At 41.6% G+C, this 18,841-nt stretch overlaps 1 protein-coding gene across 6 annotated transcripts in view; it reads right to left on the bottom strand.

Annotated features, from left to right (window-relative positions):
* Positions 1 to 18,841, bottom strand: part of LOC137643836 (pre-mRNA cleavage complex 2 protein Pcf11-like) — an 80,795-nt gene that overhangs the window by 5,793 nt on the left and 56,161 nt on the right. For all 6 annotated transcript variants that reach the window (XM_068376552.1, XM_068376556.1, XM_068376555.1 and 3 more), the window contains 10 exons: positions 18,647 to 18,775; positions 17,284 to 17,366; positions 16,924 to 17,089; positions 13,485 to 15,567; positions 12,786 to 13,012; positions 12,084 to 12,328; positions 10,355 to 10,679; positions 9,856 to 9,959; positions 8,850 to 8,972; positions 4,792 to 4,987 (listed from right to left, as the gene is read on the bottom strand). In XM_068376552.1, coding sequence (XP_068232653.1) covers positions 4,792 to 4,987; positions 8,850 to 8,972; positions 9,856 to 9,959; positions 10,355 to 10,679; positions 12,084 to 12,328; positions 12,786 to 13,012; positions 13,485 to 15,567; positions 16,924 to 17,089; positions 17,284 to 17,366; positions 18,647 to 18,775 — 3,681 coding nt within the window. The remainder of the gene's footprint in view (positions 1 to 4,791; positions 4,988 to 8,849; positions 8,973 to 9,855; positions 9,960 to 10,354; positions 10,680 to 12,083; positions 12,329 to 12,785; positions 13,013 to 13,484; positions 15,568 to 16,923; positions 17,090 to 17,283; positions 17,367 to 18,646; positions 18,776 to 18,841) is intronic.

Here is an 18,841-nt window from a genome sequence, read left to right on the forward strand (position 1 = left end):
TGCTGCTGTTGTGGCGGGGCTGGAGGCTTATAGGGCCGAGTTGTAAGGGCCCTGTGGAGGAGGGAGTCCGTGCTGGATTTCCTCCACCTCTCAGCCGTTCGCTCCAAGTCTTGAGGCTCAAACAGGCTCTCCCCCAGGAGGGAGGCATGTCGGAGCCTACACACATCTACGGCGGGGACCTTCGGATGGAATCTCTCGGACACAGCATCGCGACGCTTCAACACCGAGTTGGCCCACAGGGTGGTAACCTGGTGCGCCAAGAACTCGATGGAGCGGGTGCCCGAGAGCAAGAAGGTCTCTAGGGCCTTCCTATTGGTCTCCTTGGACAAGTCCTCAGATCGCAATAGGATGCCCAGAGATCCTAACCAGAAGTCCAGCCACGAAGTGGCCTGCATGGCACACTTAGCGACCTTCTCGTGGTTAAGGATCTCTGCCGCCGAGAACGACACCTGCCGGGCAGAGAGTTTCTCCAAGGGAACTCCCTTCGCCAGCTCCTCCACAGAGTGATGGAGCGGAAGAGCGAGGTTGTGCTCACCCAGGATCTCGAAATACCTCCTCTGCTGAAGGCGAGGAGGAGGGATGAGTTTGTTCCCGGCAGTGGAACGACTGGAGGAGGCAAGAAGTGCGAGCTGAGCATTGGCCCTAGCTCTGGCACTCTTCAGCCCCCGAGACCAGGGCAGAGCTGCACTGGTCTTAGGGGCCTTCCGAACGTCGAACACTTCATCCAGAATTGTGTCTTTGCCTTCACGGGGGGGGATGACTGGATCCGTAAGACTGTTAAGTTGCCTTATCAGGCTTAGGACCTGCCAGAAGGCATGTTCGGACTCTTGCTGTTCTCCTCCCTGTGGGCTGGCAGCTAAGTCTCCTGCCCCAGGAATCTCTTCCTGGGGTGATACGTGGACATTCCCCTGGGTAGTCATGGGTTCCTGTCGAATCCTTGCAGAGGATTTAGGGATGGTCTTGGAATCCTTGGGCTCCCTCCTAGGAGGGATACAGGATCCCAACAACGAGGTTCGAGGGGCCCCTTCCTCACGAGACAATTCTCCTGCCTGAAGCGAAGTCTCCCCCCCTGGTGCCGGGGGGAAGACTACCGGTCCACTGGACTCACCTGAGGACGGAAAGGCCTCGTCCACGGGAGAAGGAGAGAGTACTCGTGCAGGAGAGGGGACCCTCGAGACCGACCTCTTGGGAACCAACTTCGCCCTGGGGGAAGTCACCACGAAGTCCACTCCTCTCTTTCTCTTCAGCGAAGGAGAGACAGCCGCTGGTTTGTTACCCTGGCCGGCGAGTGCTGGTTTCATAACCCTCACTAACGCCCGTGCCAGCGGACCAAACCAAGTCTGCTGCTCAAAGGACACAGAGTCCGAAATCCTCGCTAAGGTGAAAGGGATCGGGCGATCCTTTGGAGTGGACACGACGGTACCTGCCTGAAAAGAAGGTGGGGAAGAATGCTGTAATGACCTGTCCTCGTCCTGCAATACCAACCTGTGCTTGGATGGAGGTGATCCCGAGTGCCGTCTAGGAGCACGCGTCCCTGCTGCTACCACCGGCTGTGGAATTCGCCGCGAACTATGGTCGCGCGAGGGTGAACGGTCGCGCAAAGGCGAATGGTTGCGCGGGTGATCGCGCGGGCGTACAGGCGAGCGGTCGCGCGGGCGCGCAGGCGAGCGGTCGCGCGGGCGCGCAGGCGAGCGATCGCGCGGGCGCGCAGGCGAGCGATCACGCGGGCGCGCAGGCGAGTGGGCGTGAGGGTGGGCAGGTAAAGGAACACGTGTCCGAGGCGACGAACGCAAGCGATGGCGCGACGGCGAGGGATCGTGCTGCCGCGTAGGTGAAGAAGATCGCTGGCGATAATGATCACGTGATGGTAAGCGATGGCGAGCGGCATGTGAAGGTGAATGATTGCGCGCAAGAGGGCGGTCGTTCAGGGTATTGCGATGAGGAGCAGCATGCGTAAGCGGGCGATCGTTCAGGGTTGTGCGATGGCGAGCAGCATGCGTAGGTGAATGATCGCGTGAAAGGGTGCGATGGTGATCAGCATCCGCAGGAAGGCGATCGTTCAGGGTTGTGCGATGAGGAGCAGCATGCGTAAGCGGGCGATCGTGCAGGGTTGTGCGATGGCGAGCAGCATGCGCAGGTGAATGATCGCGTGAAAGGGTGCGATGGTGATCAGCATCCGCAGGAGGGCGATCGTTCAGGGTATTGCGATGAGGAGCAGCATGCGAAAGCGGGCGATCGTGCAGGGTTGTGCGATGGCGAGCAGCATGCGTAAGCGGGCGATCGTGCAGGGTTGTGCGATGGTGATCAGCATCCGCAGGAGGGCGATCGTTCAGGGTATTGCGATGAGGAGCAGCATGCGTAAGCGGGCGATCATGCAGGTTCGTGCGATGGCGGGCAGCATGTGAAGGTGATCGCTGGCGAACTGGTGATCGCTGGCGAGCTGGTGATCGCTGGCGAGCTGGTGATCGCTGGCGAGCTGGTGATCGCTGGCGAGCAGAAGGTCGACGCGTGTCCTGTGAGAGGATAGGTTCACGAGCAGGAACGGGAAGATCGCTGGCGCGTTGGCGAACATGTGTTTCTGACACACGATGGTGAGCAGGGAGTTCAGCAGGAACTAAAGGGTGGTCAGAGACCGCAGGGCGATGGTCCTCAAATGAGCGCTGACGCTCGGAAGAGAGCTGACGAGCAGGAGAGCGCTGGCGAGGGGGGCGAACCTCAGGAGAGAGCCGACGAGCAGGTGAGCGTCGGCGAGCAGGAGAGTCTTGGCGAGCAGGAGATCGTCGACGAGCAGGAGATCGCTGGCGAGCAGGAGAGCGCTTGTGCGCTGGCCCTGCTCGCGTAAGGGAAGAATCCCTTAGCCCCGAAGGGACCGTTGCCCGTCGGGTGACGAGTTCTCCAGAAGGCGAAGATCCGGCAGGAGATGGAGAGCGGTCCGCAGAGAGGTTCAAGGAGGGCGGAGTAGTCGGTTGAGGCTGACGAGGAGAGTCCCCCCCGGAGGACGAAGACCCAAAAAGGCGCCTCTTAGTCCCCCTGTAAGGGGAAGGGAGGCCCTTGTGGCGTAGAGGGCGGTGAGCCTTACGGCGGAGGCGGCCTCGGGGGAGATCGTCGGGACCATCGGTCCTCCGAAGGGGAGTCTCCTTCAAAACACTTCCCTCAGAAGGAAGCTGGGCAGCCGTCGAGACCGAAGGACTCACTTCCCCCTTCGAAGGATGCACGGAAGGAGGAGGAGAGCCTAGAGCACCATCACCAGCAACAGCACCTGCGTCGGAAGGCCCAGCCACGTCGGAGGCCTCTGTCACCACGACGTCGACAATAGACAGAGGGTCTACCTCCGCTACCACCGGCGACTGTTTAACAGCGGCCCCCAACGAGACAAGGTCAATAAGAGCGACCCTGGAGGGCAAGCCCTTAAGCCCCAGGGACGACCAAATCTGCAACAGATCATCACTGGATAAAGTATTATTATCAATAACCTCCCCCGGAGGAGGAGGGGGAACCGCCTCGCTATGGGAGGCGACGCCCTCTCCCCCCACCGAAGGTAGGGAAACAGAACAAGGGCCTGCGCTCCCACTCGGACGACTCTCCTTAGGAGGCGGACGAGGGGGAGCTTCGGAGGAGGTTTGGGCGGCGGAAGAAGAGTCCCGAGAACCTTCCTCCTTCAAGGCTAACCCCGGAGGAGAACGGTCTCTCTTGGACTTCTTCTTACGCCGACGGCCAAACCTCTCCCACTGGGAGGCAGACCACTCCCTACACTCACGGCACATGTTATCCTGGTCGCACCGTCGGCCCCGACATTGAGGGCAGAGGGTGTGAGGATCCGTACTCACGTCCGACATGAAAGTCCCACAAGGACGGCCGGCAACTCCTGGGCATGTCCGCATATTAAATAAAAGAAAATAACTGAAGGTCAACTTCCAACCAATCACACAAGCTGTAAAGAAAAAGAAGAAAATTAAAGGCTGTCAGCGAAGGCGATGAACAGACACGTCTGATCACCGCCGAGCCAAAAGTGAAGTGAAGCAAGTCACCGGTGTGTGGAGGGGGGAGGGGTAGCAAGCTACCCTTCCCCACCCCCCGCTAACTAGCGCGGGGGTAATTAACCCTCGTTAAAAACTATTGGCTCGTCATTTCAGCTGCGCTAAAAGTAAACCCTTTGTAAATAGCGTGGTTTGTATTTCGGTTACGGAACAAATAAAGGCTTATTGTAAACAAAAACTACTACCCAAAGTTTTATGTCTTGCAAAGGAAAATAACTTGACTTGTGAGGGAGCTAATGATATATACTGCCAACAGTATAAAAATTAAGGACTGCATTTCTACAGTATCATATTGCTACAGGGTAATTTATATAATGGTTAAAAAGGAAACCTTATTCTATAAACATAAAGAACCAATTGTACATATTGGGGAAAGTTATCTTGAAAGATTAAGGCAATTGTGAAAATTTTCTTATTTTACATAGAATTATCATCACTACAACTCTGGAGGCTGGAGGAACGTAGAGAGTAGTCCCCTTTTTGTTTTGTTTCTTTGTTGATGTCGGCTACCCCCCAAAATTGGGGGAAGTGCTTTGGTATATGGATGGATGGACAACTCTGAAACAATATCTAACCAGACTTCTAGCTATAAAAGGCCATCTAAAGATACAACATCTAAGCATGAGTTATTACACCAAACTCTCCCTGGGATACTTAAAAGGACTTTAATACTGTACCTAATGTGGAAATCAAGCGTGAAATGTACTATGTAAAAAAAAAAATTGGGAAATACAGTATAGGGTAGAGTACATACTTTTGTCATTCATGACATTTCCATCACAATTAGCAACGGCAGGTTTCGACACATTAAAAACAATCTTTGTTTTTGTTGTAGTCTGTTCATTAGTGTCTGTGGTAGACAATTCTGTGTTGCCATCTATTGAACTTGCTATGTCTGTTTCAGCAGCATTAACAGCCACAGCTGGGGTTGCCCAAACTGTTTCATCATCCTGAAAGAAAATATAAAATGAAATTAATACAGAACGCTTATTATCGTTTGTTTGTTACATGAATAATTGTTCCTACATGATAATACAAACCATTGTTCTTGACTACAGAAGCAGAAATACAGCGAGAGCTGTATTCATCGTACTTTAGTCTACTCCTGTAATACACGACTCAGGTTTTTCATTAGGAAAATTATAAATTATTTTAAAATGTCTTATAATCTAGAATTATGAGAATATAAAAGAAAAGCCCTAATGCACCCTGAGAAGAGAGAGAGAGAGAGAGAGAGAGAGAGAGAGAGAGAGAGAGAGAGAGAGAGAGAGAGAGAGAGAGAGAGAGAGATCACATCTAAGCTAAACTTTATAAATGATCAGCTGTAACAAAGATAAAAAGTACTGCAGTCACTATTAAACCTCACTGCAAAAACATAATTGAGGAATACAAGTACTGTTAGTAGTAGAGTTCACTTTGGGTTTTCTTCCTTTGTTTTGGTCAATCAAACTCAACGAATTGAGTCATTCATCATTAACCCTTTTACCCCCAAAGGATGTACTGGTACGTTTCACAAAACCCATCCCTTTACCCCCATGGACGTACCGGTACGTCCTTGCAAAAAACTGCTATTTATATTTTTTTTTGCATATGCTTGATAACTTTTACAGAAATTTCAAGCATTTTCCAAGAGAATGAGACCAACCTGACCTCTCTATGACGAAAATTAAGGCTGTTAGAGCAATTTAAATAAAATATACTACAAAATGTGCTTGAAAAAAAAATAACTCCTGGGGGTAAAGGGTTCGAAAGTTCCAAATAGCCTGGGGATAAAAGGGTTAATAAGGTGTTCAGATAACTGTGTTTGACAAGCTCTCTCCACAATCTTCTGACCTATATAGTTATTCCAATATTCAAACCTTCTCTCCTATTCAAAACTTAAACCTTCTTTATATGGTTATTTCACAATAAATATATCCCTACCAAACTCAATCTATTTTCTTGCATTTGAATACAAATCTATTTCAATAAACCTTTAAAGGTTTAAAGGCTGCTCATGAATGGTAGGGGCAAGGAACAGTGACACTGCCCTATTGAAAATGACATTGCCCTAGACATACCATATATACATATGATCAGCACCCAAGCTATGACCAAGGAGATAGACCTATAGGGTCCCCCAAACACCCCCTCCTTAGCTCAAAAGGATGATGAGATTGCAGCGACCAAAGGAACTAACGAGTTTAAGGGGGACTCGAACCGCCGTCTAGCGTTCACCAGTCAGAGACGTTACCAAACCGGCCACCACTTTAGTTATGTAAGTCATTTTATTGCTGTTACCACTCTGATATCTTTGTAAATACAGTACTTACATCTATCATATACAGTAGTTGCTATTAATTGATAGCACTGTATACTACACTGTACTCATATACCTACAGTTTCACACACTTCTTCAACACCTTTTCTCTTTCTTGGACCAATCTAAATATTGACCTCAACTCTCTGTATATAGTCTTCCCACCACTATAACAATAACTTTAAGAACAGAAAATACCTCAATATCTACTCTGCTTTTTCCTCTCCTATCTTTCAAAATTCAATTAAAAAACCTTACCTTTTGATCTACTGTTAACATCAGGCCATCTGAATATGGGATACTCTGAATCTTTGTAGCTGTTGCTAAAATTATGATTAAATTAAAAATTGCTGACCCTTGATGATAATTCAAACAAGATGGTACTGTCTGGAAGATCTGAATGTAAAGGATGGTCAGAATTATGAAAAATCTTATGCAACATGCATAATGGTCTAATTGAACGACGGTGCCAGAGATTAATATCTAGATCAGCAATACAAAATTTAAGAGACTGTAAGTTCCTGTCCAACAAATCAACATGAGAGTCAGCAGTCAGTAGCCAAAGACCAGACAGGAGAATAATACTCAAAACAAGGATAGAATGAAAGAATTAAAACACTTCTTCAGAATAGATTGATCACCAAAAATCTTACAAGACTTTCTTAAGACAATTTTTTTGTGCAATTAAAGAAGAGACAGACCTAATGTATTTCTCAAAAGTAATGAGAACGGGTGTAAGAAATGAGTTAGCAGCTAGAGTGGATATGAATGTGTTGAGGTGGTTTGGCCATGTTGAGAGAATGGAAAATGGCTGTCTGCTAAAGAAGGTGATGAATACAAGAGTTAATGGGAGAAATCCAAGAGGAAGGGCAAGGTTCAGGAGGATGGATGGAGTGAAGGAAGCTCTAGGTGATAGGAGTATAGATGTGAGAGAGGCAAGAGAGCATGCTAGAAATAGGAATGAATGGCGAGCGATTGTGACGCAGTTCCAGTGGGCCCAGCTGCTTCCTCCGGTGCCTTGGATGACCACGGAGGTAGCAGCAGTAGGGGATTCAGCGTATGAAGCTTCATCTGTGGTGGATAACGGGGGAGGGTGGGCTGTGGCACCCTAGTAATACCAGCCAAACTCGGTTGAGTCCCTTGTCAGGCTGGGAGGAAGGTAGAGAGGAGAGGTCTCCTTTTATGTTTCATTTGTTTGATGTCAGCTACCCCCCAAAATTGGGGGGAAGTGCCTTGGTATATGTATGTATGTAAATTTGCTGTCAGGAATCAAACCTAAAATTTCATGTCATACAGAGTTAAAGGAACATCATCAACACTGTCCTTGATCTACTTACCATCATACTTTTGTTAGGATTCAACTTTCTGTCCAAAAATTTTCACCATGCACTAATTTTATCTAGATCTCTATTAAGGGATTCAGCAACTGCAGATCTTCATTCAAGAGATGGAATTGAAGCAAAGAGAGTAACATCATCTGCATATGCAATGAGCTTGTATTATTATTTCATGAGTCTCATACAACGGGTTTATCAAGTTCAACAGTTTATCTTGGTGCTTTCCCTAAAGCTATTCAAATATCCAAAAATGTAGATAATTTCTTTTTTATACAGTAATATTCTAACACACACCCCATTATTTTTATGGTTACTTTTCCTAACATGAAAATAATATGCTTTAGCAATCTTATTCTTAAATACATACTTGTTACACTACTGCGTATCATCTTTTCTGAGCATAATACTGCTGTATTAGTATATTCTCAGTCTTTTTTTCCCCTTCTCCAACTGTCTACGCTTTCCACATATTCTTGTTAGTGTTCAAATGACTTGTCCTCCAACCACTCTTAACTGATACTTTTTATGACGGTCCTAAACATAATTAGCTTTCATCCTCTTCATGGCTCTCATAACCTCCCAGCACATCATATATAAACTTTAACAACCATATATGATTTATTGATACACTCATATATTTTTCTTTTTGTCCATATAATAAGTTAAGAGTCTATAATGAATAATTTTTATAGTAATTATAATACAATAATGGTCTTTCCTTACTCTTCAACATTCATAAATTCTATCTACATTTAGGTTTTTAACTTATTCTCTATAAAGTATACTGCACGTAATTATAGATAACCACACCTTATTTTCAATATAATTTCAGCTGTTATGAAAGAGTTCTTAACCCTTTTACCCCCAAAGGACGAACAGGTACGTTTCACAAAACTCATCCAACCTGACCTCTCTATGACGAAAATTAAGGCTGTTAGAGCAATTTAAAAAAAATATACTGCAAAATGTGCTTGAAAAAAAATAACCCTTGGGGGTTAAGGGTTGGAAATTTCCAAATACCCTGGGGGTAAAAGGGTTAATAACTGTGGTAATACCTATTATTGTAAAAATATTCTGTACTACAACACTGAATGTCCTGATGGTACTCTGTAAACAAAGGGCACTATTGAATGCATAAAAAAATACCTTTACGAAAATAACTTTTATAGAACAAACCTCAGGTAATATCAGATTACTTTCATCTTCCTCTTCTGGGATGCGAACACACAACTCGTCCTCATCTTCCTCAATCGGTTCCTTCTTCACTTCCTTTTTAATGACAATATTAGGTGGCAAGATCTGCAAATACAAATCATTGTTCCATGTTAAAATACCTAGATTTTGTTTGCATTATTTTAATACAAACTCCACATGTTAAAATAGTAAGGAGTTCCACAGTACAGTAGCATCTGCCTGCGCTCATTTCATAAACTCATTAATTACCTCAGAAAATTTTAATTTAGATCTCATAAAACAACAACACTGTTAATACATCTCAAATGAAATTGTTATGTTTCCTTGTACAGTAAAAAAATCATCGTTTTCATGCATAACACATTCAACGTTCTTACTTTCTGTCCCGAGTCATATAAAATACATGCATATACTTTTATTAAAATTGCATTTTGAACTCTTCAATAGACACATCAAAACCCAGTAACACTTGCAAAAATTTATATCCCTCCAGCTGTAACTCTACCCAGTTAAAAAGGGAAAATTTAAAGTTTGTGAATAGATTAGTCTGATTGGTAGTTTAAGCTTTAAGTTCATACGTTGATTTTTTGTCATATTAATATCCTGTGACCTTTTTAGTAATCTGTCACCAACTGTTAGTGATTACAATACGATGTATGATCAATCTGTGTAATAAGGTAACTCAAATCTTACAAATATATTTTCATTACGGGAATATGAACACACAAGGAACGGACTAACAAATAACCTATAAGAGCCTAACTTCTTCATAAGTAGTGGATCTCTGTTATGTGATAATGTCACTGACAAAGCAGAACTGAGAACTACTTCTGGTGGTGCTATGGATAATCATAAATGTAAATCAATGAGAAATTATAATGCTACCTATAGTTTGGATAGTGATATGACGAATAACATATACTATATCAAGTGGCTAAGTAAAAATCATAACAGCCTTAGTCTTCGTAGTACATAGTAATATACTTACTGGAGTACTGACAGGAACATCAGTGTCGTCAACATCCATAGGTTCCTCTTTTATACGAATTGGTAGCTGTGAGGCTAATGACATGTCATCCAATTTGGCTGTTACTATAAAGAAAAATGATTAGTAAGAAATATAGCAAAATGAACATATTTGCTGGAAAATGTTAACTTGTCACATGACAAAGCTCTCCTATTGTTTATTCATACATTAACAATGCAAAATAGAAACCAAGGAAGAAACATTTGCATATCTTGTAATAAAAGGGCTCAAAAGGGCATTCTTAGTGTATACTGCCACATGGAAATAAATTCTAATTTGCTGGTATGAGGAAGGAAAAATGTTGTTCAAGTTCCTGCCACTGGCAACAGTAAACCTTCTACCATACAGATCTGAATTTGCTTATGAATAACTATGAAGACTTCAAGACAAGGTAATCATACATAAATTACAGTACTCTAATTTAAAAAAAAAAAATTAAAATAAAACCATTCCTTCTTACCTGAATCTTGAGATTCCTTGGGAGTATCAGTTTCATCTAACTTTTGAGTGTCAGCATCCGCCTCTTTGGAATTCGGAGTTTCACTGGTTTCTTTCTCCTTCTCAGCCACAACCGGCACTCCAGCATCCTCCAATCCACTGCCTCCCTCCACTTTCTCCTCTTCAGACCCTTCTTTTTCAGCCGACTCTTTTTCCACTGGTTCTTTTTCATCAGGTTCTTCTTCGGCTTTTTCTTTTTCGACTTTTTCTTTTTCGGCCTTTTCTTTTTCAGCTACTTCTTTTTCTGCCAATTCTTTCTCTGCTTCTAACTTTGCTGCTTCCTCAGCCTAAAGGGTATTTGATGAAATGGTAATGACTACAAAAGTGACAATTTAGTTTCTAAAAGTTAGAATTTTTTATATTTCTCATAGATTTCTTTGCAGCAAATTTAAAGATCTAAAATAAACACTGTAAAATCTGAACTTGAATTTGGGAAAAATATATGTAAAGGAGTAAGGGTAAAAAATCTTACCTCCTATATTGTCACCAGAGAAAGCAGTGGAAGAAACCCATATATTAGTTCAAGCATCAGCAATATAGCAAAGTTAAAACTTGTTAATCATTAACATCAAATCATCAACTGGAGTAAAGGAATATACAGTATAATTATACAGAGAAAAGTAAATCATGAACAAATAAAAATTACATAAACTTTTGTACTATAAAATCTAAATTTAACAATTCCTAACACAGTAAGTGATTTAAAAGTGGTAGAGCTCCATTGGAAAAGATTTATTAATTCTATCAATAACCGCTACATTTCCAAGCAAGGCTGCTCTTTTCTTTCTAACAATTAAGAACCAGGGGGAATGAATGAAACCAAATGAACAAATGCAATAAAGTAGGAGATGAAGGGATATGATAAAAACTCTAGTATGGCCTACAAACCCCACTGCAAGCAAGAAACACCAACCACATCCATTGAATAAAATGCAATAAATCACAATGAGATGCATTCACATATACGAACAGCTATACTAATGATTAAAGAAAAAGACGACAAGTGCTACTATAGTACGAGATCTACCGGAATGTTTGCAACCTACCGTGTATTGCTACATGCATTAGGTGGTATTTTGGCATTATTCTGATTACTGAATTAATCAGTTTTTTAATCTGGCTTTTGCTTGGCCTTGGCTCGTTTCATTCCTGATTTAACATTATTTTTACTGCTTTTCTGTTCTGGCAGGAGGTACATGGGTGTGCTGTGCACACCATCATGTGGGCTAGTGTTTTGGCATTATTTTAATTATGTAATTAATCACTTAGTTCAAACTTGTTTTTACTACCATCTTTTTATAATAAGTGCTTAATGATTTTTATCATATTTCATAATGCTAACAGTTAGTTGATAAAAAAAGGATGGTAGCTATCTAACTATAACAGAAAATAGGTGGTAGATATCATAGTATAGTAGCACCTAAAACATTAACTCCATTTATTGCAGCAAAGCTCCCAGCAACTTCCCATAAATGAGGTTGAAATGAGGGCTTAGCTGGTCTTTTAGATTTGCCAACAGATGGCTGAACTTGGTACGAGAGGCACTTCAATCTTTAGTAACATACATAATACACAAGATAATTATCCCAGCAAGGTAGAGTAACAACAATATGTCAGCAAGTACATTTCCCAAACCCTAAGTAATAGGTTAATACCAATAAAAAAAAAAACATACAAAAGCGTAAACTCACCCTTAGATTATCCTGGTGACAAGAAGGATGATAATTCAACCCATCAACTTGTACAGCATTTCGATATCTCCATTCTTCTGTCTCCTGGTGGAAGAAGCAGGGGAATTTATCGTGACACGTTGGACACACCTCAAGGGAGTAACTGCTGCCCTCTGGAACACAGCCACTGGTTACAGGCACACTTGGCACTTCCTCCTCGCTGGCCATCATTTCCTCGGCAATTTCGTTCTCAAACATGCTCGGTACTGTAGAGAAAATAATATCACATATTGTAAACCCCTTAATATAATACAGTACAGTGTAATGTAAAGATTACTAGTTATCTAATAAATGTCTAATTACAGTTTTCTAGCTTCTTTAAAACACACTAATGGCACACATAACCCAACACCCTACATATAAGGTACCCATCTTGACAAGTGAAAGGAAAAGAAGTATGAAGCTCAATTCTGCACAGAATAACACAAAAAATAAACAGCATAAAATCTCAGTTTTGTCAAGAAAGGACTTCAAAATAATGGCTTTGATAGCTTACTCTTTGACAGTATTACAAGATATGTATGGTGGTTTTATGCACTTAAACTCACTGGATAAAATAGATTGAACCTCATGTATTTTGCTTTTGAAAACTTGATAAAATTTCTTGGCAAAAATACTGAAAACAAAAGCCACCAATAAAACTTTGAAAGGAAATTTAAGTACCTCTCTCTTCAAGATCTTCTATCTCTTCATACTGCAACCAATCATCAATAGAGAAATAGAATTTCCGTGTGTTGGCCTTCTTGGTGGATTCTTGCTGTTTTTTGTTTTTCCTAAAGTGCCAATCAAGATGATGAGAGTACTGAACTGTCTGTTCTGGGGGATATCTCAGACCACAGGATGAACACTGCATGCCCCTATAAACGGATTCGATAACCCACTTCCTGCGTCTGTAAAAGATCAATTTATTATATTGAAAGTCTTTAACTTACGTGCCTAACATAGCATAAATTTACCGAGTTTCACTGTATAAAAACAGGTTGGGAACTAAAAAAAATACATCATGGAAGTTTCTTAGGAAAAGCAAATCTCTTTAAATATAAGAATGTTCACTGAATTAAAATTTAAATCAAAACTATAGAATTTTGACTGGCAACTAATTACAGCAATAACATACATATATCTAAAAGAGCAAATGCTTATAAAAAAAAAACATTTCCCTTGTTAAAATGGCATCTTGCAGATAAAATCTTAGATGAGGTTTTTGCCTTCATTCCTCAATCACCGAACTTTAAGCAATGCAATAAGGTTGCTTTATAACAAATATACCTTCATAAGATACTGATTTCTGAAACCCTATTTATTAACTAAATAAAAACTGCCTCCTGGCATAAAAACTTTGGGGAAATGAATAATACTTACTTTCGCAGATTTTCCAAACGAAACATCATCGAAATAGGTATATTCTCATCTGCTTCTCTTTCTTTTTCTTCCTCTTCCTCCTCTTGCTTTTTCTTTTCTTCTTTGTCCTTGTTACTTGAATCAGTACCAATCATTCCTAACCGTTTCAAATTAGCCAGAAGAGAATCTAGTGGGATAGCTGTTACAGGAGGAGGGGGAGGTTTGTTAATACTTGGAGGCAATTCAGTGGTAGTATATGAGCCATGACTAGCTTGAGGCCCCAACGATCCAGGAATGGGAGGAGGTGGTTGGTTGATAAAATGAAATAGTGGGGGCACAGGAGGTGGACCTTGAAGGTTGACTGGGGGATTTGCTTGAGGTTGAGGAGCTGACTGCTCCAAAGTGACTGGTGTATTTTGTACAAGTCCTTGTGAAGTAGGGACCTGTACATCTTGGGGTGGTGGTGGAATGGGTCCTGGGACAGGACCAGGCACTGTAGTTGGTGGAAGCAGTACTGGCAAAAATGAGCCCGGATGACTAGGAGAGCCTTTATGTGTTGGGTCTTTCAGAGTGGGTGGTTGAGGAGGACCAAGTATAACTGGTCTTTGTATCGGTGGACCACGTGGAGCTGGCCCTGGTGGCACTGGTCCCTGTGGTACTGGTCCCTGTGGAACTGGTCCCTGAGGCCGAATATTGGGTATTGACACCGGAGAACCCTGAGGAAGCCTATCAAATGGCTGTGGTATTTGCCCTGGTGGAAGCATAGGTGGTGCACTCACAGATACATCTGGAACTCTCTGTACACTTGGGGGTTCTCCTTCCATACCTCTGATGGCAACTTGACCAGGGATAATACCATGAGGTAAATGGCCAAAACTGAGAAAGCGTCTAAAGCCTCGGACACAAATACTAATAGGCAATCCTCCAAACTCAACAGGAAATTTCTGATTGTTAATTGTTACACATTTAAGGGCATCCACAAACTTAATGACAAAAGCTCTCCCATCAATACTAAATCTCTGTGGCCTTGCATCTAAAAAGAGTGACACAAACTTTGTGGCTTGAATCACTAACTGTATCATCCCTGCCACAAATTCTGTATTCCTGATTGGTCCTATATTAACATTTGGAGGTTTACCTTCCAAGGCTATGGTGTGGGGAGCACCATCAAAATGAACTGTGACTGGATCACCCCCAATAAGACAATGGTAGCCAATGTCATCTAGTAATATTTCTTGTGATGGAGGACCCAATCTTACACGATGTTTCTTTCCAATATATGTAAATTCCTTGTAGTCTTCTCCAATACGAAGATTCATTCGATACTGTCCTCCATCAAATACTACAGTAACTTGCCCATCACCAAATGTAAGAATACGAGGATCATCCCACTCCATGAATACCACAGCTGTTTGTCCATAAGTGCGCACTTCACGTTTCACTCCGTCGATCTCAATCTTCCTCGTCACATTGTCTCTGTCAACACTCTGTAAATAATCATCCGGGAGGAAAGGGAGTTCTGGCTCACCAATCCATTCATCCTCCAGCATCTCTCCTTGACCCCAACCTCGACCACCTTTCGCATACCCCCTCCCTCTTCTACCTCTTCCTCTTCCACCTCGTCCCCAGCCTTCTTCATTGTCTGGAATTGGTCCTCCTCTGCCATTACCACCACCCCTTCCCCCCATCATTGCCCCTCTCGGGCCCATAGGCATGTCATTTCTCACAAAGCCTCCACGACCACCACGACCAACATTGTCACCTGGATGACCTCGGCCAACACCTCCAGGACCTCCTGGTCCCCCAGGACCAGGTCTAAGCCCACCCTGAGGTACACCAGGCCTAGGGATTGGTAGTCCAGGGTGTCCAACTGGAGGTCCATTAGGATGACTACCAGGGGGAGGTCCAACTTGGAGTCCAGGGTGTGGGGGCATAACACTAGGATGTCCACCAACAGTTCCTGAAATAGGAACTGGGGGTCCACCACTAGTAACAGGAACAGGAACTGCAGAGTTACTTGGTGGTCTACCAGGTCCACTGGAAGGAATATTTGACGGGACAAATGGATCACCTGGATCATCAGCTCCCGGCTCATCTTCAGAACCTGTCAAAAGCATAACTTATTAATTATAAAGAATGTTGCTACATTTACATAGCTATTAAAAGCAAATATTAGTAACAGTAAGGATAAAATAATCATAAATCAGAACATACCTAAAATACCGAATATTCTAAATACTGTATTTAGGACAAAATTGTATAAATTAGAGGCCCATGTATGGTTGGACACAAGAATTCCTGGCAGACCTCGCTCTGAGGAAGTCTACCCTGCCACACCTTTACTGCGGGCGAGTCCTGTGTGTTACACCGCCAACCACTTTGCCATCTCTCCCTACGCTATCTATTATGTTACTCTCCACCCCCCTAAAGAGTATGACCGAGTACCCTTCCTCAAAGCGAGGTGTACTAGGAATTCCTGTGTTCAACTGCACATGGCCAAAGCACTAAGGCACAAATGTATTTCAACTGATTGTTGCAGCTTAAACGAAAAGCAGTAACATCATGCAAATTATAGCAAAACAAGAGTTGATTACTTTACAATCACTCCTTAACAAATAAATAGAATATTCAAAGAAACAATATAAGCCAAAATATAATCCTAAATTTCTATGCAACTCCTCAAATATCACTTATCTAATTAAAAGTAATATGCCTGTAACATAAATAATTTACGGATACATTTTAATCACATTACATTCAAGGTATTTGCTTCAGGATAATTTCAATAATATACTATCTAAGCATATTTTAACTGTAGAATTTTTTCATTACTTTTATGCATTGGTTTCTCATATGGGGAATTACTAAAGCCTCTTAACTATTTCTGAAATACTGATCACTCTACTTTCAATGACAAACTTTTAAAAGTTTACCATTCTTTAAGTTTGGTATTCATGCCTCCTAACATGCACATATTTAAAGCTTTTTTGCTTAGCCTCATTTGAAAAGAAAAACTGAATGCAGTACAGTATTATTATTATTTCTAGCTAAGCTACAATCCTAGTTGCAGAAGCACGATGCTATAAGGCCAAAGGATTCAACAGGGAAAAATAGCCCAGTAAGAATAGTTAATGTACCCTCAAGCAAAAGAACTCTAACCTGAGACACGCGAAGATCATGGTACAGAGGCTATGGTACTACCCAAGACTTGTGAACAATAGTTTAAATTTGGAGTGTCCTCCTAGAAGAGGGGCTTATCATAGCTAAAGAGTTTCTTCTACCCTTACCAAGAGGAAAATAACCCCTAAACAAGTACAGTGCAGCAGTTAACCCCTTGTATGAAGAGTTTTTGGCTATCTTAGGGTTGTCAGGTATACGAGGAAAGAATTTGTAAAGTATAGGCCACACTATTCGGTGTATGGGTAGGCAAAGGAAAAATGAGCCATAATTTTGCACTTACCAGGCATTTGAGGTTGTGGTGTTCTCATAAGATGTCTGTCGCGATCACGTGCTTGTTGGATTTTATCTTGTTCCATCAATGTAACAACTGTGGTAAGCATTTGGTTATACTGAGCCATGTTAATCTCTCCTCGCTTTCTCTGATCTTCTGCTTGATTCAATATTACCTGGATTATTACAAAAATTATTACTCAATATTATTCAATACTAGAACACTTCATAAAAGGTCACAACAACTGATTAATGATAAATGGAGAACAAGGTTACCTAGCAAAATACTTTTACAGTATAGCAAATTAACAACAAATCATAATACCCAATTATAAAATTGCAATTGAAAAATAAAATTGTTCTAGCTAACCTGGTAATTCTCCCTTGCAGTTTCCACTCTCGTTGGGTACTCCATATCTTCCGTTTCATCATCGTAGATTTGACGTCTCCCTTCTGCAAGCAAAAATGGACTGTATCACTATCATGCCTCTATCTAAGATGAGACTTATCATCTAAAACAATCACTAACAAACACAAACAGTCATGCTTTCACCATTAAATGCATCATCATCAACAACAAAAACGCTTTACGTTAGTGTTCCCACTTACAGAGTTAGAAGTCCTTAACAAATGTAAAAAGTCATGCTTCTAAAATACTGTCAGTCCTTATCATTAGCAAAAATTGATTTTTATTTGCAGGAAGACCGACATATACAATACTGTACTGTACAGTAGTTATATTTTTGGGTATTTATTCAATCACATCAAAAAGTCATTACAGTATGAAATCAAGACTGTACTGTACTTTAATGTATTTTGAGTTACGTTGCATTCATTCTAATATAAGTGTCACTGTACTTTACTCAAAAAGATATTAAAAGCATTTAGACCAAATACAGCAAAGAATACTCGGTTACATAACAGGGGAGCATAAGCCGAGACTGAACTGAGAATTATGCTCGAGCCCTTGTGTAATATTGGCTATTCTGTATTTGGTGCTATATATTTTAATGCTCTCCAGTAGTTGGTGTTAAAGAACTGATTTCTTTACTATGCTGAGGTATCTCCTCTCTCGAAAGTACTAAAGCACCCCATGAAAGATGACAAAAAGTATGATGTAATCTTATATTTGTGATGCAGTCTTACATGTTATTTACTAAGATAGAGGTGCATAAAAACTAGTTAATAAATATTCCCATACCTTTCATTTTTCTGTTGATAGACGAAGTTAAGTGTTTGATTAAAAAAATTGACTCTTTCTTAGATATAAATTTATAATTAAAAATCATGGATATAGTCATCTGCCAAGTGGAAGAATAAAATAAGAAAGAACAATTGAATCACTGAAAAGAATTACTGTACCTAGACTTTAAAGGTGTTTATTTCAAGAATTGTAGACCAATTAAAAATACTGTTCACAAAAACAAAGTAAAATTAATAAAGAACAAGGGAAAACTAGATAAGGAAAATAGTGCTACATGATACAATTATTAATTATTACAATTAATCAATCAATCAACAGATAGAAATGTTGTAATGAAGATCATGACTTGGGCCTGGTAGAGGTGTAAGGACTCAAATAAGCTCACCCTTGGCAACCTGAGCTGTGCAACTTTTGTCCTCTTTTACTAAAGTAGGTTCTGGCCTTTAATTTTCTCTAACTATATCCACCTACTACATAAAAAAACTGAATATTCACAGGCAACAGTAATATATTCAAATACAGCACTAACCAGCAGAGGGTCGCTTCTTTTCCGGCTTGAAAGGAAAATTTATATCTCTAATTCCTAAAGGAAAACCATGCTCCTCGGCTTCACTCATTTCCAATTCCTCAGCTTCCTGGGATATACTTTTTTCAGACTCTGGGAAAAATTAATAATTATGATTAGAATCAACAATGAAATCACGAATTACAGTAATCCCTACCT

Source organism: Palaemon carinicauda, chromosome 7, assembly GCF_036898095.1.
Source record: "Palaemon carinicauda isolate YSFRI2023 chromosome 7, ASM3689809v2, whole genome shotgun sequence".
Lineage (NCBI taxonomy): Eukaryota > Metazoa > Arthropoda > Malacostraca > Decapoda > Palaemonidae > Palaemon > Palaemon carinicauda.